Below are 27,063 nucleotides of genomic sequence, written 5' to 3' on the forward strand. Positions count from 1 at the left end.
CCCCAGCGACATGCATTTGTACCTTTTTAGGCGCTTTTTGTACCTTTATTGCAGCTGACTGAAATAAACTGTGAAAACCCAGACAGACACTGTGGGAAGTTTGTTCCTGGCAAAGAGGCAGGAAGCCTGGATGCTGCTCTCCTTTACAGAGCGTCTGGAGCTCCAGCACGCAGACAACAGGCTCTAGGACCCTGTGAGCCAGCCCCGACGGGAAAGCACATGAGTAGAGCGCTAAACGAGAGAGGAGAGAAGGAGAGTGAGAGAGGGAGAATGAGAGAGATAGGGAGAGAGTGATCATGTCGCCTCCCTGTAGTTCAAAAGTCTTTAGGAAGCTCAGCCTCGCAGAAGATACCTAAAGCAGCAGAAGAGGGTATCAGTGCATTTTGGGAGCCCGAACTGGACTGCAGGGCAGGCTTTCTTATCCGGGGGGAAATAGGGAGCGACAGACTAAGGTGAAAACAAAAAAGGAAGAGAAGAAGAGAAGTAACCAAACTCATTTAGACACTCAATGGTCACAGACACACAAAGCAATTGATAGCAGCTACTGTAGGGTACACACACAAACACACACATACAAGCACACACGTGCACGAGGTTAGCAACAGAAACATGCTGGTACATACACTCATCATCTTTCACGAACGCGCAAACAGACATGTGCACAAACAAACAAACAACAATCACTGATTGAACTTGCCTCACAAGGACCCTAATTCTGGAGACTTTGGGGGGTGGGGGGGTCAAATTGGGACACTGTTTCACTCTCCAGTCCTGGAAAACAGCCTGCGATCCACCTGCTCCTGTCCCGTACTGGATGACCAGAGGCTTGGAGTTAAGAGGGACGTCAAGCGAAAGGGAGTACTCAGGTAAGGACTTTTGCCAATTTACAAAAAGGGTACAGAGCTAACCATGGCAACAGTGCGCTTTCTGAATATAAATGAGGACGAAGCCTTGAGTCTTCAAGTAAGTGAACGCCTGTGTCATGCACTATGTACTAGGTGAGGGTAATTATATGTCATGCCCTGTGACAAGGGTGTTTCGTTGTTTTTGCTTACCAGCCCTCCTGAAACGTTCAAGCTAGGTTTTAAAACAGCTGGTAGCTGGTTGACCAGTTCAGCCCAGCTCCCAGCTTGACCTATGTTTTGAAACAGCTACCAGCTGAGACAAGATACCAGCACTAGCTGGTTGACCAGCTCATTCCCAGCTAGACCAGCTTCATGACCAGCTTCGCCATGCTGGTTGACCAGCTCATACCCAGCTAGACCAGCTTATGACCAGCTTAACCAGCTACATCATCTAAGCCAGTCTTATGTTAGACAGTCATAGGTATGATTGACGACTGTGAAAGGAAGCAGTAACTGTGATCTATGCTCTGCCTGATGTTTCTTGATATTTCTGACCGCACTTTCTGCACTCGGCAGGACACAGTTCTGCGGTGAACCAGAAATTTGTTCCCATGATTGAGAGTGCCACTGACCACCTGTCAATCACCACAAATACACAATCTACATTACAGAGATGCATGCTGGGTATTCAGGCTATAAGCTGAAACTGCTGTATAAAAGTGCCTTTTCAATATCTGGACCCAAATTAGAAATGTAGTGCCTTTCAGGGACCTATCAAATACACATCCTAGCATGGCATAATGGACTATGGACTCCAGAACCTACCTCATACACTCCTGTGACCCATTCTGCACCCCAACCCATGGTTTAAATGCTGGACTAAAGCATAGAAATTCCCAAATGATTAAGAGGAATAATTAACTTTTAACATCAACCAAAAACAGGCATATTTTTTTTATCTTAATGGGGGTATTCATCCATGAAATAGGGTGAAAAATGGGTGAATGGTTTAAAACCACAGAGGAGACCTGATTCCACAGCACTCGCTATCCAACAGCACCTTATCTTTCACAAGAGTGAAAAACTGTAAATTACTCCTGATAGTATATGCTACTCAGATATGTAATTATAAAATTTTAATGAACTGTCAACTGTCTATGTGGTCATAATCATTCTGTTCTGTTCTGTGTGTGTGTACATACAAATGAAAAGGTGTAGAGCCATAAAGCACAGAATATCCAATCCGCCTGCAGTGACAGTCGGCAGTATTAAACAAGGTCTTTGTCTTTTAATGAAAGCTGTTTCTCTGGCCTTCCGGAACTCCCTGCCTTCTTGTGTTACGGCTCCTGGCTTCCCTGATGAAGCTCAATCATAAACTTAGTGCATTAATGGCAGAGTGAGTGGAAGCTTTAAAGAACACTGCTAACTTAGACAGAGCCACAGTGGAATGGACACACAGGTCACAGTCATACTTACACAGACTGCATGCATACCCACACATTACAATGAGAATTAGTGTGTGTTTAAGTCCTGCAAACCCATACCTGCGTACACACACCAATACCCCAGTCTCACATGTGGACATGCACAAACACGGATGCACACACACTCACACCCTCACGGGCACATGCACACACACACACACACACTCACACCCTCACGGGCACGTGTGCACACACACACACACACACAAGCATGCACACATACACACACACACACACATGAACCTCTCAACGGAAACAGGCTAAAAGCCATCAGCAGCACATGCCCCTTGCTAATTTCCTTCTCTAAAATGTACATGACAGCACAGCAGGGCTTTAATGGAAGTGAGCCTCCAGGAGGAGGGAAATGGTCCATCTAAGATGGATGCAACATGAGCTGACATGAATATGAGGGGGAAAAGATTTGACTGTTAGGAAGCCCTTTATATTTTATAATTATAAGCATGTAATAACCATCATATTGCACGTGATAATAAGAATGTATTTGTCTGGCAATAACATACGTCTGTAGCTAAATATGTACTGTGAACCTGCATGTAAGCTGTTACATGCATATAAACACTTTACTGAGCCACACAACTCAACATACAAAACCAACAAAAGAGGAAGCGTTTGTCACGGGCGAAATAATGTAGTACTTCTTTACACTTGAGTCTTTTTCCCTTCTGTCAGAACAATAACGTGACTTTTGGGATGTTCATGTTTTGGCTGAAGAGATCGAATCATCCCAAAAGAGTGAATTTTGTACCATTAATGTTTTCGTTAACCTCAGACTCTGGAGCTGCATCAGATCTGAAAGTGCTCCTTTTCTGCATTACACCCTTTTATCTACACCAGAGAATTTCAGTGCTAGGAGTGCAAGAAATGCAGAAACAGTTTTATTACAGAACAGTATGATTATACTGGCGTACTTTGCCACTTCATTCCATGCATAACGGGTAACGCTGAGCCTTGCACTATGGTTGCCATGGTGCATTAACCGTGCTTTATACAGGAATACTGCAACACTAGTTTCAGCGCATTAAATTACTTGTGTGTGTGTGTGTGTGTGTGTGTAAGAGAGAGACCGGGAGGGTGTGGGGGAGGGGCATTATCTGTAATGTCATGTTTAAAAAGGGGGGAAAAAATTACTTTGGTATTATGAAAACACAGGGTCAAGTAGAGGAGAAAATTGCGATAACATGAAAGAGTCAGAGAGGTGGGGTAGGGTGGAGTGGAGTGGAGGGGGGGGGTGTCAAATAAAAGTCAGCAGAAGCAGAGGCAGGGAAAGTGACAGGGGAGAGAGGGATGGGATTGGGACGGAGGAGGAGGGGGGGGCTTTCTCTATACGGTCTGTGTCGTCTGTGATTTGCTGCGCTGTCCTTGCAGTCCTCCCCCCGGCTGACTGGATGTTTTATTAGAATTGCCAGAATCAGAATGGAAGCCAGGCTTATAATGCAGCTGGCACAGGGGCTTTATAGTGCATGGAAAACAGAGAGGAGAGGAGAGGAGAGGACGGGTGTGTGTGGGTGGAGGTGTATGTGCGTGAGTTGGGGGTGTGTGTGGGGGGGCTGTAATAAAGTTGAGTGCATCTCTCCTGGAGTGTAATTCTGGGGGGTCAGTGATGGAACAGTGGTGGTGGTGGGGGGGTCTATCAGCACTGCTACATCAGTATATGTGTATGATGCAGGAGCTCCAGTATTATTTATGTCCGAGGGCAAAGAGTTCCTGTACTTGAAATATCTCTTGGCTTGGTCAGTGTGGGAGTCTCAGGTTTTTCCAATATAACCAAGGAGGATGATGGGATAGGGGAGCATGGAGAGGCACACGGAGTAGCAGAGTTGTTTTGTGCAGAACAGCAGCGATTCAGTACACTACAGTAGGGCTCCTTCAATCCATTTTACAATGTTCAGTCCTGTAGGATGTGTATGGTGATGTAATGCTATAAATCATCTTTAAACATACACTGTATATCTCAGTTTTAATTAAATGGGCCCATTATTCCTTTATCGGAATTGCAATAAGGATTAATGGTTCATAAACAAAATAAGTGTATGGTGATAGTTATACTTAATCATGTCCATGTTAATTAGTCGCCTAACATTAAGCTTTTGGGATTACTATAATAAGGCATTGCAAATGGATTTCAAATAAGGCAAGACTAATGAATGCCGAAGTGAAACGAAATTGTTCCTATAAGTAATGAGCTTACTTAATTATTGATTTCTTAATTATTGAACGAATACATTATAAATCATGTTGTTCTTGTGAACATATAACGTGAAAAAACGTATTTTTTCTTCTGAGATTAGTGCTTCATTAATGTTGATTAATGTTGTCAGAGTATTGTCTTATGATATTAATCACTCGCCAAAGACATTCATTTACACACAGTGTACAGTTGCTTGGAGCTGGTAGTGATTTACGTGCACCGCTGATGTGAAAGCGAAAGATGCCATCAATCAAGATCCCCGGTTTTTGCAAAGCTCTCTCTGCGTAGCCTCGTCTGTATAATTTAAACCGCGGGTTTAGAGTCAAATAAGCCGCAGTGCATTATCCTTCAATGGCATCATTAATGAAGGCAATATAAACTAGCGTTACTTAACTTAAGCTCGTCATGAGAGCAAGCTATGTGGTGCAAGGCGTTCCAGATAGGAAGATGGAGTCTGTCTTTAAACTGTGCCATTTACAAATCTGTACAAAAATTCTAATGTAATTCTACTGTGTTTCTAGCTCATTCATACATTAAACAAATACATTTTGGCAAGTCCCTGTGGTTTTATGGTACACTTATTTATTGATTTTTCAGTAGCCTATATTATGTATGACAATTTGGTTTTTATTATTACAATTCATCTTTGAGTTTAGATGGTACCAGGCATTTAAGGGTATAAGAAAACATCTCAGAGCAATATAGACGCTCTCGTTCCTTAAGGCAAACCCGTGAATCTGTGGGCGAAGGCGCCAGCATTAAACGGGTAGCGGCTCGCTAACAGAGAGCCAAAGGTTCCCTCTGGGCTTGATTCATTACCATCCGTGCGTTTCTGAACCGAGGCGCAGGACTGACGCAGATTATCTTCACGCTGAGACCGAGCCGAGCAATCAGCGAGACGCAGGCCGGGCGCGCTGCACTTCGCTGATAAACGCACCCCTCACGGAGGCGGAGCGGGGGAACACAACATGGTTACTGATGAAAAACATTTAATTGTCCCCATCTGGTGCTGTCTGTCAGGCGCTGGAAGAGCGGAGCATCTCGCTGAGTTCTTTTGTGGTGATGAGACAGTCCGTTCTATCTGACAGGCCATTTGGGTTGAGTCCCTTAGACACGGCGAGCGGAGGACAATAACCGCTGGTTAATGTTTCCAGGCTCTACCTCAGGGTTCAGCAAACTGTTCAGAACGAGAAAAAGCCTCCGTTTTAAAAAAAAAGCATTTGCATATTCTGATGTTTTCCATACGTTTCTGTGGATCACATTTTTAGAGGAATGTCTTTTGTATCCAAAAGGTTGCGGGGTTTTCTGTTAGTAAAACCCAGTTTGTTTCGAATTGCGTAAAACAGTGTGAAAATGCACTTCAGTTAACATGTCTTGATTGGCAGGCTTCCTGTGTTCTTATTTTGTGTGTTCTGAGATGGGGGGGATCTAAAGAGCACCTTTGTTTACAATGACTGTGTTGTAAACAGTCATTAGCAGAGGACCTATCTATAAATGGCAAAAAACTATCTATCTAGCTGGCAGCCTTTAGGGCCTATTCCAGTCCAGTGAAAAAGTGCCCCTGCCCATCCTCAGCCTGGTTTTGTGGTTGATTGCTCCCGTGACACTATTTGGCAGCCCTTAGAAGAACTCTCAGTCTACAAGAAACCTTCATGCCTTCGGGCCCAAACAGACTCTGCGCTTTCTTTAACACTGAGGTCATATGACATGATTGAGTGTCTCCAGGAGGGGGGTGGTGTGAGGGGGTCAGACGGGGTCTCTGCTTCAATCTGAAGGCACCTGGAGCTGTTCCTGTTCCTCCTGTATGCATCAGCAGGACATACGTTCATAAAAGAACACAAACTCCATCTGACCTGCCTTTTGTTTTCTGTTTGGCCCTCTATAATTCCCTTTCAAAAGTAGACACTGGAGTATGAGCAGCAGTACCTCACACTAGCAACCAGGCTAGTCGTTCAGGATCTTGACGTTCTTCTTGTTTTCATTGCAGTGTTTACCTGACAGAGGGCTGAGCAGCTGGATAAAGACAGCAAAGACTCCTACCAACAGTTTGCATATCCACTTCCTCTACCACCCAGAATACCCTTCTCTTTTCTACTGAAATCAAATATGCTTCTTTAAATAAAAATGGCCGACCTGTGATTTCATCACCGCCACTTCAGCTTGTGTGGCATCAATCCACCTGGTGGAAGAGGTCCTAATACTGTCCACTGCGTTTCAGAGAGCTACAGGTTCGTGGCTGGAACAGTGCAAGGGGAAGGGCATGGACAGGGTCCTATCTGAGCTTCCTTCTCTAAACTGACTACCATTTTGGGATTCATGATGCATCGATCAAAAAGGAATCACGCCGGAAATGTTTTCCCTCCATTTTTCCTGCTGCAGTCTGGTTGTATTTGCCAGCATCTCAATTTAGCTTGCAACTGATGGACATTCACATTTCTCATTACCCTCTAATAACTGTAGTTTGACTACTGACTGATCGACTACAGTGTCTTTAAACTGTGAGTTTCCTTTTTAGCCCTTCCAGAGACATTGTGATCTAGGCGTGGGTTGACATTTTGTATAATCCATTTTGATTGATGAGGCATAATAAGGCAGAAACCTAATTCTTTGGACTTTAAGCCTTTGACGAGTTAAAGCACATGTCACTGAATAAAGGAATATAGTGCTAGTGCACGAGGCTAAAGGCTAAAGTACCTAAGTATGCAAGAGCCCCTAAGCTGAATTTCAGACAGAGGAGAGGAGCTACAGTGTTGAGGTATTGCTCCACATTGTCAGACGTGCTTTTAAGCATCTCTGGGCTTTGGAATGACTCACAATGATTAAACAGAAAGGTGAATGGGCTAAAAAGGGCTAAAAAGCTAAATTTTCTGTGGGGGAAATATGTTCTTCTCTTCAGTTATCTTTCCCCATTGAATCAGCTCTGAGTCAATGATTCAGACCATGGCTCTGAAATAAACCCGGACCCACACACTGAGCAGCACAGAAAGCAGATAAAAGGGTCCACCGGTTGATGCGGTATCCGCCATTTTTGTAGAAGCGGGATGGAGATTCAGGATGAACTGGAGCATCCCCTGTTGGGTGGCAGCCCCAAGCACAGTGGAGGACCTGTTGACAGCACTAGTGGCAATGGGATGTATAAAGGCATCTTGGTGAGGTGCGGGGAGGAGAACACATTGCCCCCTTTGGCCTGGAGGGGTTACTGCACCCCGGCTGAGTTCAACCAGCAGCAGCTCCTGGACCCTTGCACTCTACCCTGCTCCTTGGAGTCCCTTTACCCAACAGTGCCAGTGTGGAGCCACTCAGAGCCCCTGGGCCAGCACAGGAAGGACTATCTGGAGACAACCTTTGTGGACATTGGCCCTGGCTCCCCATTGGAGAAGAAGCTGCTGGATGAGGAGCGGGATTGTCACAGCATCTCCTACAGCACGGATGAGGACGACCTCCTGCCTGATTATGAGGTTTGGCAGCCATTTTCTTACTCGTTGCCTTCATTCAGTAACACACTTATTACATTTACACCCACAACTTTCTGTTAACCAGCCTAAATAACTAACCGGACAGTCTTCATAGAAATGGGTGTGCATAAAAACATTAAGGGTCATTTTCACAGACAGAAACTAAGCTTAGTCCTTGATTAAAATGAGTTTTGTATGGAGGTTCACAATTGAATTTGTTCTTGGAATAGACTTCATATGCGTCTGCGATGGCCCTAAGAGGTTAATTAAAGCATTGAGGAGTTGCCTTTTTGAAATGTCTTTTAAAAATCTGAGGTTAGAGTTCCAGAAGTCCATTGCTTTCAATTACCATTATTGATGGTTACATCAGCATTATAATGTTTAGTTAAGAACATTCTAATCACATATTTGTGCTCTCACACCTTAAAGGGTTAATAAGTATTATTCTGAAAAACCTCTTTGGTTTAGAACATGTTATAGTGTACTACATTCTCTGATTGTAAAACCTTCATCCCAGTTGGTGTTGCTGATGCATTAAAAAATAATAAAAAATGAGGGAAATCTCATGTCACGGGGTTTGCAAAATTCATGAACCCAGTATTCTTGTGTTGTGAGATAACAACACGATGAGGAATTGAATTCAATATAGAAAGTGCTTGGAGTGCAAAAACAGTGGAAAAGGATCTTACAGCTGAACGCTTTCCTTGATTAAAAGAGCAGAGTGCAACACTGCTACACTGGCAAAGAAACCAGAAACGAGTCACATAAATACCGGAGGGGGAAGTTGCAAGGTCTTTGAATTTGATGCAAAAAAATTTTTTTTAAGGAATATAAAAGCAGAGCGAGAGGAAATGGGGGATGTTGGGAGGAGGTACAGTAGTGGATAGAGCACAGTGTGATTTTCCAAAATCGCTATTATTTCATAGAAAATTCAAAACTAGACTTGTCAGTTTGAAAACATGAAAGGTTTTGTAGACCCGTGCGTTCCTGAGAGGAGTACAGTACGCTGTTCTCTGGTTTAATTGCTTTGGGGATGGGGATTATCTCTGAACAATATGGAAGCGTGCACTGCTACACTCTTTCTCTCATGTTCAGAAGGAAGGCTTTGGTTGCTGTTGCATTGAAACTCGCATAAAAATAAATAAAAATAAAAAACGGAATCTGTTTCTTTTATGCGTGTCGGAATACACTTTAAACAGCTCGCATGCTTTCATTCCTGTAACGGTCCCCAGTGTTCTGACCTCACCCAACACCGTTCATTTACTTACCCATTCATTTTTAACATACAGCACACATTGTCCCATTGCTACTTGTATTATAAATCAACTTGCATCAGGGTCACTGCTAAGATTTTATGGAGAGAGATTAACCATACAAGGTACATATCACAAATGTGTTTTCCTATCCACAAATAAATATCAACTTTATTTTTTTTACTATTTAATTTTTATAAATTGTAATATAAATGAATGCACACTGATTTGTGCAAATGCATACGTGAACTGAAAACATATTTTCTCTTTTGTACAAAAAGCTGCCGTGAATCTCTCTCCATACATTTTACAGTAGCAATAATCACAATGACACACGCAGCAGGTCAAAGCTTCTCATTCTGTTTTGTCCGAACCGATCTTGCCTCCTTTAATGTGTTTGCTAGAAAGTACGCAGTGAAATCTCTTGGAGATGCAGATGAAGTTCTGGCTAAATGATGCTGCGGTACACGGCAGCTGTTGGTTAATGTGTCTGGTCTTTGCTTCAGAGTTATTTAGCTGAATGTTCTGTTCAGTCAGCGTCTGAGGCTTTGAACAGCTTCATACTGTGTGTTCGCCAGGACTCCTCGAGCGAGTGCTTCAGCGAAACAGACAGCGAGCGCAACTTCCCGCTGATGATCCCGCAGGACTACCTGGGACTGGCAGTCTTCTCCATGCTCTGCTGTTTCTGGCCCCTGGGCATTGCGGCGTTCTACCTTTCCCAGAAGGTAAACAGTCGAGAATTAGCACACCTCAATGATCTTTTTTTTATTATAAATAAGCGGTTTAATTTACTGCGGCTTTCCACACGCGTCTGATGGAGCGCACGCTCACCTGCTGTTCTCACGAACTGATGGAGGATAATGCCGGGGATGGCGGGGGTTTCTAGGACAATAAAAAGGTGTTAAAAAATATTGCTAGGATAAAACAGGACAATAAAAATGTGTTTACAAAATTGGTGGGATAAACAGAGGGATGAGCAGTTGTCATGGAGACATCACATTTAAACAGCGTTCACAAAAACATGTTTCTCATATTTTAATGCACATTTTAAGTATTGTTCTCATAAATGCCAAGCTTTAGTAGATACTCTTTGTAAACCGAAAAAAACAACTGCAACAAACAACTGCACTTTACAAAACAATGCAGCAAGCAAAAACGTTTGGCAGTATTTATGGATATGAATCATTTTCCCAACACACCCTGAATTCTAATGTGTTTTGCTGAGGTACTGCTTGCATATTTTGGGAGTACCAGATGGTTTCTAGAAAGAAGCAGGTGGGACCAGCAGAGCAGGAAAAGAGAAGTGAAGTAATAAAGGATCGGAGGAGGGGACGGGTATAATGTTGTGATAGTGTATCACACCAGTAAGAAAAAACTCACATGCATAATGGTCATTTTATTTCCAATTATCTTTGATTTCTACATTTCTACACATGTGCCACTGCGCCCGGATTGAGTATGTGTCAGAATGGATATCAAAACAAGCCCATTTGCGTGCACTAAGCACTTTACCTCTGAGGCATCGAGCTGTTATGACTGAAACGAAGATGTTAAAACCAGAAAGATCATCTTGAATGTTGATTTGGAGGGCCATTACAGTGGTACATGTCTCAAACAGTCAGTTAAACGTGAGGGAGAGAGTAGGCGGTGAGGATGGCTGTACAGTATAGTCAGTTCTGCTGAATACCAGGGGAACAAAGAACTGAGAGAGAAGCAGATGATGGGCTCTGTATAGAAGGATCCCTATGGATCATAAGAGAGAGACACAGAGTAGGGAAAAAATGAGTCTATTTTTGAATTCTTTCTCAATGCAGTGCAAAGCACGGTAGCATTGCTGTATCTATCCCTCCTGTCTTTTCTGACGCTGCCCTGTCTTCCCCCGGTTCCTCCCCTTCCCAGACTAACAAGGCGTCGGCCCAGGGGGACCTCCAGGGGGCGAACTCCGCCTCTCGCCACGCGCTGTGGTTGGCCGTGCTGTCCATCGTCTTCGGCGTCATCACGTACATCTGCGCCGTCGCCGCCCTCGTCTCCTACCTGTCCGGGAAGCCCCCCTAAGCGCCCCCTCATTACCCCCCTGTCCCCCTACGGTACCCCTTTCACCCAGCCCCCAAGTGTCCCTGAGAGTCCCACGTGAACAGAAACCCAGCGGTTCTAGGATGGCTTGGTGTTGAGTGGATAGGATAATGCGTTGGTGTTGGGTTACATTGAAGTGGGTCACTGTTTTAGTGTATCACAGGGTCATATATGCGTAGCTTAATTTGAACCGGACCAAAATGTTTTCATTGATGTTCGAAAAATGATTTAAAAAACACATGGCCTGAACAGAAACACAGTCCTAAGTCAAAAAGGTGATTAATGATTAATTAGCTTTGTGTTACCATGACAAGCGGTTGTGATAGTGCCATTATTAAAGTCAAGAAAGAAAGGCAAATCCCAAAATCCTTTGTTCTATGACACCATGAGTGGCAATGAGTCAAGGAAGTTTTTTAGATGGTTGGAAACACACATTTTTGAATTCATGATGCTCAGGAAACATTATAATGTTTTCCCAGTTTTTTTATAAAAAGGAACACAGCTACCAATTTGACAGCAGATATAGTTCACCATCTGTCTCTTTGAAGATGTTCAGTTATGTTCCACATAGTTAGGGCCATGCCCCTTTCATATTCAGATGTTCCTGAAATTACTCCTTCAATAACTTTTTTATTTCAAGAGAAATTACTTCTGAACTATGTTTTTACTTGCATACAAATCACATTAATTTTCAGATCAAATCTTTTTCAAGTCAATATTTGCACTTTAACTATGTAACATGAATCATTTGATGAGACTTGGGGACTTAAACGCTGACAGTAATATATATAGTTATATAAATCTAATACCTTGAACATGGACTTTACAGAAAGCAATTTGAAGATGAAAATCAGATGAGATGGATATGGTTGCCTTTTCCTTGTTCTCCCTCTGGCTGTGTTTCTCTACTGTGCCTCTGCAAGTCCAGGATTCACCAGTTTGAACCTGCTTGAGCTTTGAAAAGCTCTTGTCAACATTTCTTTAAAGAACCGTAAAGATTCTCTCATAAAGCTCTGTGGATGGTTTTTCACCACATGCTTAAAAATATTTCTGAATAGCTACTGTATAGCTGAACTGATTACGCAATGGAATTAAGAATGACAAAGGCGACAATGGATTCATCATCCCTGGAGTCTCCTTGGAGATAATAGAACAAAAGATTGGTGATTATCATAATGTACTACAAGTAATACTTCAGCATTGGCAAGAGACCAGAATGTTCCAGAACACAGTGTGAGCTACGTCTCACTACTCATGGGGCGGTGTGGTAGTGGGTGAGGGAGAGTGTCTTTTCATGTGTCTCCATTCCCAGTCTGACTAATACATGTTCTCCCCTACACATGAAAGCACAGACCCTTGAGGACTGTAACATACTGAGAGAAGCCCTCTCTTACTACCATCCCCTGACATAAATCTTTACAATCAGGCAACCGTCCTTTAAATTGCAGACAAATTAACCGAGTTGAGTATCGAAAAGCTATTGTACATGGTTGACCCTTTCATTAAAAGTACATCAGAACACAAGAAGACACTTGCCTTTCCGAGGAGGAAAAGCAATACGCTTGCTTCTGGACCCTGGTTTGAGTCGAGGTGTCAGTGGAGCACAGCACTCGTCTCACATGACAGGGCATGTGACCGGGACAGCCGGAGCAGTCTTGCATGTCATCAAAGACATTCCATCACGTTCCGTTTTCATTATTGCAAATTATGTCAGTGACCTTACATTGTTAGCGCGGACAACTTGCATGGTATTTTCGCACTTTACTTGAATTGTTGAACCCTGTATGTTTACCTTGCTTCTCCCTAGGCCTACTTGTGTTCTGTTTTCATAGAAAATAAACTACTGGTCCGCTAGGAATTCTTTCAGTGTTGCCGGGGAGAACTTCATATCTGTGCAATATCTCTGATGATATAAGCCTCAAGAAAAAGATTGTACACTTAACAATTACAATTTAAGTCAAATAGTATACTATGAGTAACCTACAGTCAGTGATGCAGTGTGAAAAAATAAGAGGACCAGTCTAAATATTTATAATCTTGAATTTATACAGATAGGGCCCATTTATGTCAGGCAAAACTGATGGTCATTAGTCATTTTAACATTCCATATTGCATATGGAATTTTATTTTCCTGAGCACACAGTTATAACAATTATTTTTATATTTAATATTTAATCAGGAAACTGGCCATAGAGGATGTGTCTGTGTTGATTAAACCTGGTCAATATCCCAGACTGTTTAATATCACCAAAGTCACTGACATGGCATTGGGGATATTAAGAGGCTTACACTGACCGAACACTGTGCAAGCTATACTCACTGAAGAGCACTTATATAGGATTCTTCTAATCATATGAACCGATATTTCAACAAGGATGCATCAACTAACGCTTAGAATGCATTTATAATAATACTGATTGGAGGGTGATGATTAAACAAAATGAGAGATACAATTTTCAAGGATTATGTGGTGAGCTTACCGTAGGTCACTGAGATCCTAATATCGCATCGAAGGTAGGGCATCAAAAGCACACCAGTATATTGTGTGTGAAACTTTTCCCCCACAATGCATCTGCACCGCAGTTTGCATCTTAACTCTGACTTTCGACGGGGTTCCTCAGTCCCAGGCTCCAGAGGCAGAAAGGATAAAAATGCACATCAATGATCTCAGAGACAAAGCCTTGCTCCACAGTGCTTTGAGACTGAGCTTTTTTGGGGGAGCCGGTCCCAGGTGCTGCATGCATACTTCATGTCTGAAGTGTTCTTTTTTTAACCGTACTAAATTTACAGATAGACACTGAATAGCAGAGGCAGGAGTCAAGCTGGGGACTGGTATGTGGGTGAAAGCTGACTGCATCTGCTGAGAGTGGCACAGATAGGTCTTGTGCTGTCCATCTGAAAGTGATGATGTAAATACGCCTTTAAAAATAAATCGATTCAAACATCCTTTCCTGATTCAGACGTTGGTCTTATTGATGGCATATTTCACAAAGAAAATTGAAAAATGTTCTACATTTCCTCAGTGTTGGACGGTTTAGATATTTACAGCATACAAGATAAATGAATAAATGATAACGGCTGAATAATTAATTGGTTTTGCATTACCTATCATATTAAATCCATTCCAATTTCTTTGAGTTATGGCTGGAAACCAAATAGTGAAATATATTACTAGAAAAACGCAATAGTAAAAAATAAAGTATTTGTAAAGTATTTATAAAATTGCTCCGTTGAAATGAAATAACATACATTTCAAAGAATTAGTACACATTTAATGCACAGCAAGTTTAATGACACTGGTCGTCATTATGTCAGGACTGCAGATAGCATTGAGACAGTATGATAACAGCTTACCTCAGGAGGGATTGGCACGGTGGGACATCCAGTCACCAACACAACAAACTCCCACTCACAAGAAATGTACTTCATTAAAAATGGTAAATGGTTGGAATTTATATAGCGCCTTTATCTTACCACTTACTACCTGCTGCTGCAACAAACCGTTCAAAAACGAGGACTTTCTTTGGTAACCTGCTTCCATCTAGTGGTGAGAAAAAGTAGTGAATCTCAATTCCTCTGACGCTGTACAGCAGGCTTTCGCTGACACTTGTTCTGCGAATCCTGATGGCCAAATTGTATACCAGAGAGGGAAATTCATGTGATATTATTCGTTGCAGATGTCAAGGTGTGTTCTTTGTGTACAGCCACTAATAAATTGGTTACTCACAATGGGAAGGCACAAAGCTGCAGTTAACTTGCTGCTGCTTCATTATGCATTGGGAATTACCTATAATTGACCATTGATCATTTATAGTTATGACATTATTCATAATCTAAACTAAATATATGTATCAAGGCTGGGGCTCTATGCGTTCTATTGTTACAAAATATCAGGCCTTAGAAAATACCGAAATACATTTAAAAAAACATGAAATGCACAAATTGCACATTAATACATGTGTAGAGGTATATTTGTCTTGCTTTAAAAAATGAATAAAGTTCAATGGAAAAACTGGCTTTTTGTGCGCAAATTACAGTTGCCAGTAGGGGTCGATTGTATATCCGGTGCTGAGGTTGAGAACCGGATGCTAGCCATCTGAGGGCAGAGCAACACAGACCTACAGTTCAAAATGGCGGCGATCGGAGGTCTGAGGAGATTGTGTAGAATCAGTTTAAATGCGGTTTGCCGAAGCAAAGGACTGAAAGCCGCAAGCCTATCCCAGTACAGAGCATTCAGAGTCAATGTGAGTATAAATCGTGTATTTCCCTACGATAGAAGGAAAAACGAGGTTGCTGTGAAGGTCTTCGTAATTCAATACGGCATATGAATGGTTCACATGCTAGCACCATAAAACTAGCTGGCTACGTTGCATATCAAAGTGATGGAATGGACACTGCGGTACAATTACTTGGTGTGCTAGATTTATACGGGAGTGCATTTTCGGTTAAGTGAAGTTATTCCACTCGAGAACGTTTATTTTCCTGACCCGTCTGCAAAGCTTGCTAATATTAGTTCACCCCAGCTGGCAATAAACGAAACTTTTGCTGACGTTACAGAAGACTAATTACCATAACAATAGAGGAGTGGACACGCTGTGAATAACATTGGACTCCAAGCTTTTAAAAAACGGATGCAAAAACGTTGTTTCAATGCCACTACTCAGCTAGCTCTATCAGTGGTTGTGTTTAGGTTTGGTTTGCTTGCGCCGTCATATCTCCTGCTCTATCGGTTTTTGTTCCTGCTCTCTGATTGGTCGGTATCAGGGGCGGAGGTGTTAGAAAGGGTCACCCTGCCCGAACTCCTGTGCTGCCGGTATATCTGTATGGTGTAAATAGCACCTCCAGCTCGGATCAAGATGAACGACTTTTGGTTTGTAGCGTAACCGTAAGGATACATACATTTAAGCAGTTGCTACTCTTAATGTTAAGGGATGGATCGGCGTTCAGTGGTGTGCAATCTTAATATTTGTATTGGCGATGCACTTTAGTAGTGTTCCCTCCAGCTGTCAGTGCATTTGTGTCCAGTTGAGAATCGGCTCTGGCCTCCGTTGCTGCAGGGAGTTATGCACCAGCAGCCCTTCGACTCCCTCACGGAGAAGCCCCAGTTTCCTGGGGCATCGGCAGACTTTGTGGATCACCTGGAGTTCATCCAGCCCAACGTGATCGCAGGCATCCCTGTGTACAGAGTGATGGACAGACAGGGCCAGATCATGAACACGTCTGAGGACCCTCAGGTAACTTAACCCTTTAAGGTGCAAGACCACAAATATGTGATGAAAGTGTTCTTAACTGAACATTCTAATGCTCATGCTAAACCACTGCCAGTAATTAAATGCAAAACATTGCAAAACTAGTCTTCAAAGTGTTAGGGAACGAACAAGTCTAGTCATAGTCTTGTCTTACTGAGTGAAATAAGTTTATAAGTTTATAGTTCTCTTCTTATCCAACTTAGTTGTGTAACTGTTTGTAACCCCCCCCCCCCCCCCCCCCATTTCATTAGATTCCAAAAGAGGAAGTGCTGAATTTTTATGAGAAGATGACTCTCCTCAACACAATGGACCGCATCATGTATGAGTCGCAGAGACAGGTGAGGTTTAACCTTACAAGAGCTAGGTCTATGTGACCAGAGGTCCAAGAGCCAAAAATAAACGTCAAACAATGTGACAGAATACATGAACTCCCCATTCTAATGTTTGGGGTGGAAAGGAACGTGCTCTGATTGAATACTTTCTGGTAGAAGCTTCTGAGTGGTTCTGACCACCGAGCTCTTTTCTCTGTCAGGGCCGCATCTCGTTCTACATGACGAACTATGGTGAAGAGGGCACGCACGTGGGCAGTGCTGCAGCTCTCGACCCTAGCGACGTCGTCTTCGGCCAGTACAGAGAAGCAGGTGGGTCGCTGAGCTTGTGCCGCTTTAGTTCCATTAGTAGTGGCGGCAAATGTAATGAGTTTTGCTGTATGCCTGATAGGGTGGACCTTTCTTTTTCCAATTTTAAGCAAATTGAATATTACTGACTATGAATAGCAATTTGGAACAAATTACATTTTGTTTTTACTGTTCTTCAAACTGATCCTCAAACTTGTGGGGCATGTCACAGAGCACGGTTACAGAGTTAGCTGGGTAACTGCGCTGAGTAAAACTTGGAACATCTTTTTTATTTTGACCCATGTTCCAGATATGGGAGGGTTCCGGGTTTTACTTGGTGCGGTGATCCTACTTCATGATACAGCGTGCTGGCTATTTATTTTATTTTATTTTTAGCTTTTATCTCTGGCAGAACCAGTTTGTTGAGAAGACAGCTATGTAGTAGTTTTGTGTAATTTGTCCTCTCAAGGGACAGGTTAGACTCCATTTGGACAAAATGGTGGAACCGTACAGCCGTCACATTCCTAATGGTTGTTCTCTTCACTGCGCCCCCTGTAGGTGTGCTGATGTATCGCGGCTTCCCTCTGGACCTGTTTATGGCGCAGTGCTACGCTAACATGGATGACCTGGGCAAGGGCCGACAGATGCCTGTACACTACGGCAGCAAAGACCATAACTTCGTCACCATTTCCTCTCCGCTGGCTACTCAGATTCCGCAAGGTGAGTTTGAATCCGTCAGTCAGTCGACTTATCAGACAGTCTCCATTTTTGTGTTATTTTACAAACCTGTTGTCAGGCATTGCGTCACAATGGTCCTTTTCTTGAAGAAATATGTAAATAAAATTGAAAAAGAAATGCATTTGTACATTTTAGGGAAAATTGTCGGGCTTCCACTGCACAACTTTGAAAATCTTTTCAAAATTCTTTCCATTGGCACAGCTCACATCACCACTGTCTCACCACTGTCTTAAAATTTGCTTGGAAAAACACGATTTAGGAAAGACGTGGGGACTATGCATGAAAAGGTGTGTAATTCCTACACGGATCACCCAATATGTATGTAAATGCATTCAAATTAAAGTTTACAGTTCTGCACTTCAGCCTCATGTGCTGTAGTACAGAGGCACAGAGCCAAAGGAACAGAAATTGTACCACCACCCAAATACTTGGAGGCCTTACATTTGTGACCTCTGTAACCCCTCCCACTCACACCAGTGTGTGCATTTACCTGCTTGCGTTGATTGGTCTGTTTGCTAGCGGCGGGTACGGCATACGCGATTAAGCGGGAGAACACCAACCGTGTCGTCATCTGCTACTTTGGGGAGGGCGCGGCCAGTGAGGGCGACGCCCACGCCGGGTTCAACTTCGCCGCCACCCTAGAGTGCCCCATCATCTTCTTCTGCCGCAACAATGGATACGCCATCTCCACGCCCACCCACGAGCAGTACCGTGGTGATGGAATTGGTATGCATCTCTCTCCCATCTGGGTTGGGTCTCAATTGAACAGTTCTTCTCTCACTCACTACCTCTCTCCCTCCCGTTTCCTCTGAAGCTCTTTCCCACCTGGTTGTTTCATCACTGAACTTCTCTCTCATCTGGTCGGATCTCCACTGAACTCTCGCCCTCTCTCCCCCTCGCTCTGTCCCCTCAGCGGCCCGCGGCCCCGGTTACGGCATGATGTCTATCCGCGTGGACGGCAACGACGTGTTTGCCGTGTACAACGCCACCAAGGAAGCTCGCCGCCGAGCCATCGCGGAGAACCAGCCCTTCCTCATCGAAGCCATGACTTACAGGTCACTGTCCGTTACCCTCTGCCACACCAGTGACCTTACCATGAGGCTATTTCAAGCACTTTTGAAGTAGATGCTGGTAGAAACAGGAAAATATTCCTCCACATCCCTGAGAATTTTAATCTTATCCAACTCGGTAATCCTGCTTTGTGATATACCCACCAGGATGAGGTTTTACCGACATCACCATAAGGGCTTCCTTGACTTTCATTGGCGCATCTCTGGTTTTCATGTTGGCAGATGGCAATAACAAAAGCCAATAATCAAGACCAGACACTGAAAGCTCTCTTATACCTGCACTAAGAGGCACCTCCCTGGTAGATGATGGTGCTCTTGCCCCCTATTGACCTCTTCTTCCCCCCCCACCCCCACCCCCCCCCCCACAGGATCGGGCACCACAGCACGAGTGACGACAGCTCGGCCTACCGCTCCGTGGACGAGGTGAACTACTGGGACAAGCAGGACCACCCCATCTCGCGGCTGCGACACTACATGACCTCGCGCGGGTGGTGGGGCGAGGACGAGGAGCGCGCGTGGCGCAAGCAGTCGCGCAAGCTGGTGATGGAGGCCTTCGAGAAGGCCGAGCGGCGGCTGAAGCCCCGGCCCGAGCTGCTCTTCACCGACGTGTACGAGGAGATGCCCGTCCACCTGGGCAAGCAGCAGGACGGCTTCTGGAGGCACATGCAGCAGTACCGAGAGCACTACCCCTTCGACCTCTACGACAAGTAAAGGCCTCGCCCACGCGGAGAGCCCTCTAGGAGGAGCAGGAGGAGGAGGTGCAGATCAAGGGGGTGGTGGAGAAAGGCGAACAACGGTTAGCGAAGCGGGGGTTAGGAGAAGGGAAGGAATTGTTCTGGGTTCTAGCACTTTCCAAGCACATTTACTCAGTATAGAAATTCTTTGGGCTATTCCGTGGTAACCAACATTACAAAAGCAGCATATTTGCCTGGTGAAGTCCAATAGAGCTGCATAAGAAACCGACAGGGTTATTTGCTGCTGACGGTTATAGAAGCTTATGTCTGTCTCTTATGTGGCTGTATAGAACTTTGTCACACAAATATCTGTCAGTTGTAACGTCGTGGAATTGCTCCTTTTCATTTAGACTTGAATAGATCCCTTTGCTTTCAAACGCACAGACCTGAGGGACGGTCGGTGGCATTTTCTCTGGTTAATGACTCTTATTTTCATTCTTTGGGGGTTTTTTTTTCTTTTTTTCTTTTTTTCTTTTTTCTTTTTATTTATTTTTCTTTTTTTTTTTTTGTGTGGGAAGGATTTCTATTTTCTCACTTTGGACAGAGAGGACCGACGATGGCCACGTCCTCCCTCGGTGGCATTCAGCACACTACAGTCGCTCTGACAGAGCGCTTATCTCACCACTTCTTGTGAACGCTTCTGAATAACACATTTAATCTAGTTTAAATACCCTGTTCTCTATAGCGCAGGCATAGTGGAGCAGCACTGGGCTTTTATCGAGTTCCAATCAAGCCTTTCTCAATCTGCATTGAAGTCTACTGACATGCTGTTACTGTAACTGGGTGATATGATTAACATGGCTCTATAGGCCTGTGTGTGAAAAACATTTTTTAAAAATTAGCCTGTTACTCCCTGTCCAAACATTCCTGATGAGACTGCATTAAATCAAATTAACTTTCATGTAATGGTGAATGGTTAGATGATGACGATAATTGAGATAATATTATTATAACCGTGACGGTTTAACTGCGTTATGGGGCTGGTGGGTGGCTTATTGTTGTAAGGCCACGCCCTAGGGCGGTGGGTTGGCAACCCTGATTGTAGGGTGCCAGAGATGTCCCTGATTTTTGCTCCATCAAAACCTATACCTGTCTAATTGGATTAGTAGGGTTAACATAAGTGCTGGAGGCATTCATCCATTTCACCTTTCAGGTTCTGGGTATTTTTCTCAAGCTCTAAATAACTGATCAATCTCTTGAGATCAGGCTTGGCTGGAATGAAAACCAGGAACGTCACTGGCACTCTAGGACCAGGGCTGCACACTCCTGTCTTTGTGCAGAGGTCCAGAATAGGCAACCTTGGTCCTCGAGTGCCACAGACGGTCCTGGTCTTTGCTCCATCCAAACGTTTAACTACATAATTGGATTCCTTTTCATTCAGTTTAATTAATCAGCTGTAATGAATGCAGGCAACTCGGCTGTTCACCATTCAGGATATTCATGCTCAGATTTTAGTCATCCATCAAACTCAGATGGAACAAAAACCAGAACTGTCACTGGCAGTCCAGGACCAAGGTGGCCCATCCCTGGCATAGATGGTTCCCATAGTCTGGTGTTCTGGACTGTGCCACTGGGACCAGAAGGGATGGGAGGTTTTCATTCTACCAGGAGAAGAGCGTCTCATCACACCCCCGTGTCCTCCGCTGGTCAATTGGGCTGCCGCTAGTCGGCCTGTTGGGCTGCACTTGAATCATCACCCTCTGACTAAGGCCCGGAACATGCCCTAAGCAAGTAAACCGAAATGACCTCGGTAGGCCTACACCCTTAAAACGCAAGGTCTGGTTGCACATACCCAATGCCTGTCCTTGTCACTGTCAAGGTAATAATCGTCGAGTCCTCAAGGGGGCGATCCAGGACAGTCTTGAGCAGAAAAAAAGCACTTCCGGTTTCTTCCTATAGTGCCCCTTGCTGCAAAGCTTGACACTACAGCTTGCATTTGCTGTGCAGTAAGAATTTTGGGTGGCATATTTTGGAACCGAACGAGGTATGAAATTGATTTAGCGTAGCTGGGAGCACCTGCTTTTGTAGGGTGTGTTTCAGGCCTTATGGTAGTGTGAGGCCGACCTGCGGCCGTTTGGAAGGGAAGGCATGAAGCCGTGCGTTTTGCACTCTCCCGCCAATCGACAACGGAGGCTTCAGGGAACCATGTACCATGAGCTTGATTGGGCTTTCTACATTTGGGGTTTGCTGTATAAAACGGTTACGTATTATAAATAGTCATAAACAGTTTTTTTGGTTCAAAATTTCTTGAAGTGAGACATCACGTTTGTGTTGAAAAGTGATGTACTGTAGAGGAGAATGACTGATGAGGAGGGGGAGGGGGCCTAGTGACCCCCCTCTTTATTTATGGTCGAGATTGTGTGCATTTTTATTGATAACAGATCTCAAACTCAATTGTGAATTCTCAGAACTGCGTGCAGCAATAACTACTATCTTGCAGTACAATATGCGTGTTGTGTATACTGGATCTCGGTGTGAATTAGTTTAACTGGGAAAGAGGCATTTTGTTTGTGTAAAAAAAACTTTTCCTGAAAGACAATGGAATCAATGCCACACAACTGTGTTGATGTCCTTTGGGGGGAGAAATGAGGCAGAAGGTAAAATTAAATAAAGTAAAGCGAAATCTTCTGGGTGTGTATTTTATTTTTTATTTGGATACATTTTGGCTTTATTTTTGCCTTAGGTTTTTATATGAAGTAGTACTTTAATTCAAAATGCCAACACAAAATGAAACCAATTTCAATACTGTATTTAAAAAAAAAAAAAAAAAAGCACACTATATATAGAATATGTACTCATTGATAAATACTGTATGTACATCAATGCTAGTCAACCTGATTCTCTGGATTGGGCCGCATTTTCTTGTTTGTCACGCCTTATAGTCTCTCTTCCCATGCACATGGGACAAAAACCTCTGAAGACACGGGCGTGGTGAATAGGAATGTTTGCACATTTGGCCTCACATGCCCCCTTTCTTCACCTCAGACAAGCCTTCCATACAGGTCACCCAGAAATGAGATGAGGCGCTCTGTAATCTGTGAGCCAATTGCTGTTATATGTAACAGCAATCAGAGGATATTGTTGCACACATTATGTTCGCTCCCCTCTGGCCAGGAACATCCACTGTTGCTCTGTCCAATGATAAGACACATTTTACCTGGACATATCGGGCATATAAGGCTTCCTCAAGCCACGAGCCTTTCGAGGGCAACCAGCTGTAATCGAGTGACCACTGACAACTTCTTCGACAATTTGAGCAAGGTTTGAAAGTCAAAGAAAGTTTGAACCACATAGTGTGAAACGGGTGAAACGGGTGGCTGCAAGTTGTTGCAGCCACCTTGGCAGGAAGAGGCACACTTGTCACACTAGCCTGTGCAATCAATGCACTTGGGAACACCATACCACCTATGTTCATTTTCCCACGTGTGCACTTCAAATCTCATTTCATCCGGGGTGGCCCACCTGGCTGCATTGGAACAGCCAACGCATGAGGGTGGATGCGAGAGGCTGGTTTCCCGGTATACTTGAAGCACTTCCAGCTTCGTACGAAGAGCTCCTCAGAGTCCAAAGTACTTTTAATTCTCAACGACCACCCCTCGCACCATGGAAGGCATCAACTGCTGCCGATCCAGGGTTGACAATATCGATCTTATCCAGAAAGGGCCGGTGTGTGTGCAGGTTGTTGTTTTAGCACAGGACTAAGACAGCTGATTCGACTCATCAAGGTCTTGATTAAAGACCACGATTAGTTCATTAGAATAATCAGGTGTGTTACTGCTGGGTTAAAACAAAAACCTGCACCCACGCCAGCCCTTTTAGGATAAGATTGGACACCTCACCTGATTTAGGTATTATCCCAGGTATTGTCAGTGTGTCCCTGCCACAGGCAGTGACACCCGCAAATGTGCAGGCAGGATTTATATGCGCAGGGATTTGGCCAGTTAATAGGGAGATATTCCAGAAATGTGTCTTTGCACCGTCCAGTGATTGTCCTCTTCCACCTTCCGTTGGGCCATCAGCCTCTGGGATGGGTAGAGAAGACTTGTCGCATTCCAAAGCAGGAGCCAGACAAGAATGTGCAAAAGGCAGGAAACAACGCTCTGCTGCCTTCCTTATGTGACCTTACGTGCGTTGTGTGTTTCTTCATTAAAAAGGAGGCGGACAACTTCTCTCCTGGTTTCAAACCATGTATTTTCTGTTTTCAACAAAGAAACGTACCCATCAGGAAATCTCTTCAAAACAGCTCCTCTCTCCACATGCGCATAACCGGAAAGAGAGTAGCACATATTTATTCATATTAAAATACCAAAATAAATGACATACCTGTTTTCAACAAAGATGCTTATTAACTGTGTCATTTTGGGATGTCTGTGCAAGGTCGCAATTCACATTCACTGGAGTGTGACAAGAATCTGTTTTTAAAACAGTTGTAGTTTAGTACAATAAATACATGTTTAATAAAAGTTTGTTGCATTGCTAATTTTTCCATTCTTCCTGTCTATGGAGAGACTGAAGAGCATCTGTGACATCTACAGATTGACTCAAGGTAGGCCTAGGTTCTATGCATAAACAAAACTCAATAACTTATTTAATTAATATTACTCAATACTATAATATAATTGTATAAATAAATAATACAGTAATATTATTGTGAAACAATACATATTTTCTGAATACTATGCTCACTGAGACAAAAAGCAAAAGTTAATTACTGAAACTGAATGTATTTTTGCAACTGTCCCTGATTGTGTTGTAACCTTCCCCAAGGGTCATCACCTTGAAATCCAATGGATTCTTAGCAGACAGATGTAAGTTTAATATATTAAAAACCGGTTGGTCTAGTCCAAATATTCTCTACGTAAATGAGAAAAATGCAACCGTCACCAATCTCCCCAATGTCATTCTACTAATTAAGTTGTCTTGAATGAGGTGTGTTTTGTATGGGTTGGAATAAAGCCAACTAGGCACCCCTGCATCACACCTTCTTGTTGACCCATATACAGTACTGTGCAGAAGTCTTAGGCACCCAAGACTGTATTATATATATGTTTTTTCCATTTTCCAAATTAATTTTACAGAGACATTTTTGTATTTTAATTTTAAAAAGTACAAAACATATCACTGTAAGCAATTGACTACTTTTTACATAAAAACTTGATCAAGGCTGTCTGAGATCAGAAGCAAAGAGCCAACCAAAGTCTGCAGAAGAACTGTGGCAAGTTCTCCAACATGCTTGTGATGCAGTTTTAACGCCGATGGGTGGTCACAAAAAATATTGATTTGATTCAGTTTTTAACTATTCTATTATGTAAAATGTATAGTAGGTTTATTTAGGACCTTTTGAAAGAATCTTATCTGTACAGAATGTTATACAGGTGCCTAAGACTTTTGCACAGTACTGTACATACAGTAATTTCAGTCATGAGTCATGGGAGGGGTGAGAGAAGATGAAGGTGCGGAAAGTCACATTGTTTTCATACCTTATCGCTGTTGTGTTCTCATGTGTCGTTGCATATCAGCTTTCCTCTGATATCCTGTCTGACCACTTGATGATGATCAAAATGATGATGATAATGTACGGTATGCACAATCTCTCACACACACGTGGTTATTACACTGATCGATTCTACATTTTATTCACTTTTACTTTAACACATTTTTATAAATCCATATGTCCTTGATTTCCTGATTTCCTTGGAGGGTAGAGATTCAAAAGCATTGAAATCTTACCTATTATTTTGCCTGGGGAATTGATGAACAGTAAGTAGCCTATAGAGTAAGTATACATAGTCAATAAGTTGTAAACACCATCCCTGTATTTCATTAAGCCAACAATATGTGCTTCTTAAATACTCTAAATTAGGTACCGTCACTCATTTTTGCAGTTGAATAAGTTCATGAAGAAGTTTAGGTGACAGAAACCTTCCCTGAATCTCAAGTTATCACATTCTGTTATGTGACACATCCCCAAATCTTCACCAAATACAGTGTTTTTGGACAATACACCTCTGTCAAGTGATAACAAGTTTCATACATGAAATCTTACAAAACTTGAAACTTGAAACCTTATTACATTTTACCCGTCACATTTTCTCCTGTGGCATGAAAAGAAAATACATTTCTGTGCACCCGGTATTTGTCGTTTTAATTATTCTGACTGATGGGAGGGGGAGGGGGAGGGGGGCTGGTGTATTTTAGGTTGGGTTTTTTATTGGTCTCATAAACTCTCAATTGTGTATTCGCGGAACTGCGTGCAGCAGCAACTTCAATACCAGCCAGTTAAAGGATCAGCCCCATGTATATATTCAATCCCTTATCAAGATCTATACACCAACAAGACCCCTCCGTTCTGCCACTTCGTGCCGCCTGGCGCCTCCCCCTCGCCACACCTGCACTTCATGCTCACGACTGCTGTCTGTCCTGGTCCCACGGTGGTGGAATGACCTCCCGGTGGATGTCAGAACACTATAATGACAACTAAACTGAATTTAGAATCAGCAAGCAAACAAATAATACTTAACTAATCCAGGAGAAAATGCAACCAACCCACTGCAGAACAATAATGCACACTGAAGTGAGTTCAGGTATGCCAGTAATAATAGCCTGAGCAGGGTGCAAAGTACAAAAGCTGTGGCCTGCCAGCCAGTAAAACAATAGCCTAACTTAATAGCCTAGCTTACCTCAGAGAAACAAACACCTAACCCAGTTTCACTGAATCTAAATAAACACCACTTAATAGCTAATAGCAGTAATAGTAATAGCTAACAGCCATGACATAGCCAGCTATTTTGGCATGTGGGTTCAAGCATCACCTTTGACTAGAGAAACTGCATAATACTGCCATGAAAGTTGAACCATTTTACCCACAATATTGTGACTGCTTATCAAAAATAAAATACCTAAAAATATTTTTGGCTTAAAACACCCACTATTTAATATAGAGTCATCAAATGTGTCTTGTGAGCTCAAAAGGGAATATGGGTCTGGACGAATTTGATCACATTACCGCAACTGATCCTTTGTTGGTTAAAACGAGTTACAACTAATGTGAAACCCATTGTTTCAATCCTTGTCTTCTGTATTCTGTATCTCGGTGTGAATGAGTTATTTTTTATTCTGATGCATTTCTTGTTATCTTCAAATGCACTCTCGGCACAGTACACGACATGACTTCTCACGTGATCCAGCATTGGCCATGGACTTTATTTAGTGAATCTTTTATTTGTAATAATAAAACCTGCTAGACCAGGGTTGTCCAATCATGTTCCTGGATATATGCCATCGTGTAGGGTGTGGTGGGAGAAGATAACTGGTGTGGAAAGTCACATAATTATAA

At 43.1% G+C, this 27,063-nt stretch overlaps 2 protein-coding genes across 2 annotated transcripts; both read left to right on the top strand.

Moving 5' to 3' along the window:
* The first annotated feature begins 270 nt into the window (after window positions 1-270).
* On the top strand, window positions 271-14,265 carry LOC133133104 (synapse differentiation-inducing gene protein 1-like). The gene is made up of 4 exons (XM_061249093.1): window positions 271-866; window positions 6,526-7,996; window positions 9,825-9,971; window positions 11,146-14,265. The coding sequence occupies exons 2-4, from the start codon at window positions 7,580-7,582 to the stop codon at window positions 11,299-11,301; spliced, it is 720 nt and encodes a 239-aa protein (XP_061105077.1). The 5' UTR covers window positions 271-866; window positions 6,526-7,579; the 3' UTR covers window positions 11,302-14,265.
* A 1,160-nt stretch (window positions 14,266-15,425) lies between these two features.
* On the top strand, window positions 15,426-22,355 carry LOC133132678 (2-oxoisovalerate dehydrogenase subunit alpha, mitochondrial-like). The gene is made up of 8 exons (XM_061248310.1): window positions 15,426-15,563; window positions 16,377-16,553; window positions 16,820-16,906; window positions 17,101-17,209; window positions 17,744-17,905; window positions 18,443-18,649; window positions 18,837-18,978; window positions 19,362-22,355. Exons 1-8 carry the CDS (start codon window positions 15,450-15,452, stop codon window positions 19,702-19,704), a joined length of 1,341 nt encoding a protein of 446 aa, XP_061104294.1. The 5' UTR covers window positions 15,426-15,449; the 3' UTR covers window positions 19,705-22,355.
* Window positions 22,356-27,063: the final 4,708 nt, after the last annotated feature.

The sequence above is a fragment of the Conger conger genome, chromosome 7 (assembly GCF_963514075.1).
Source record: "Conger conger chromosome 7, fConCon1.1, whole genome shotgun sequence".
NCBI lineage: Eukaryota > Metazoa > Chordata > Actinopteri > Anguilliformes > Congridae > Conger > Conger conger.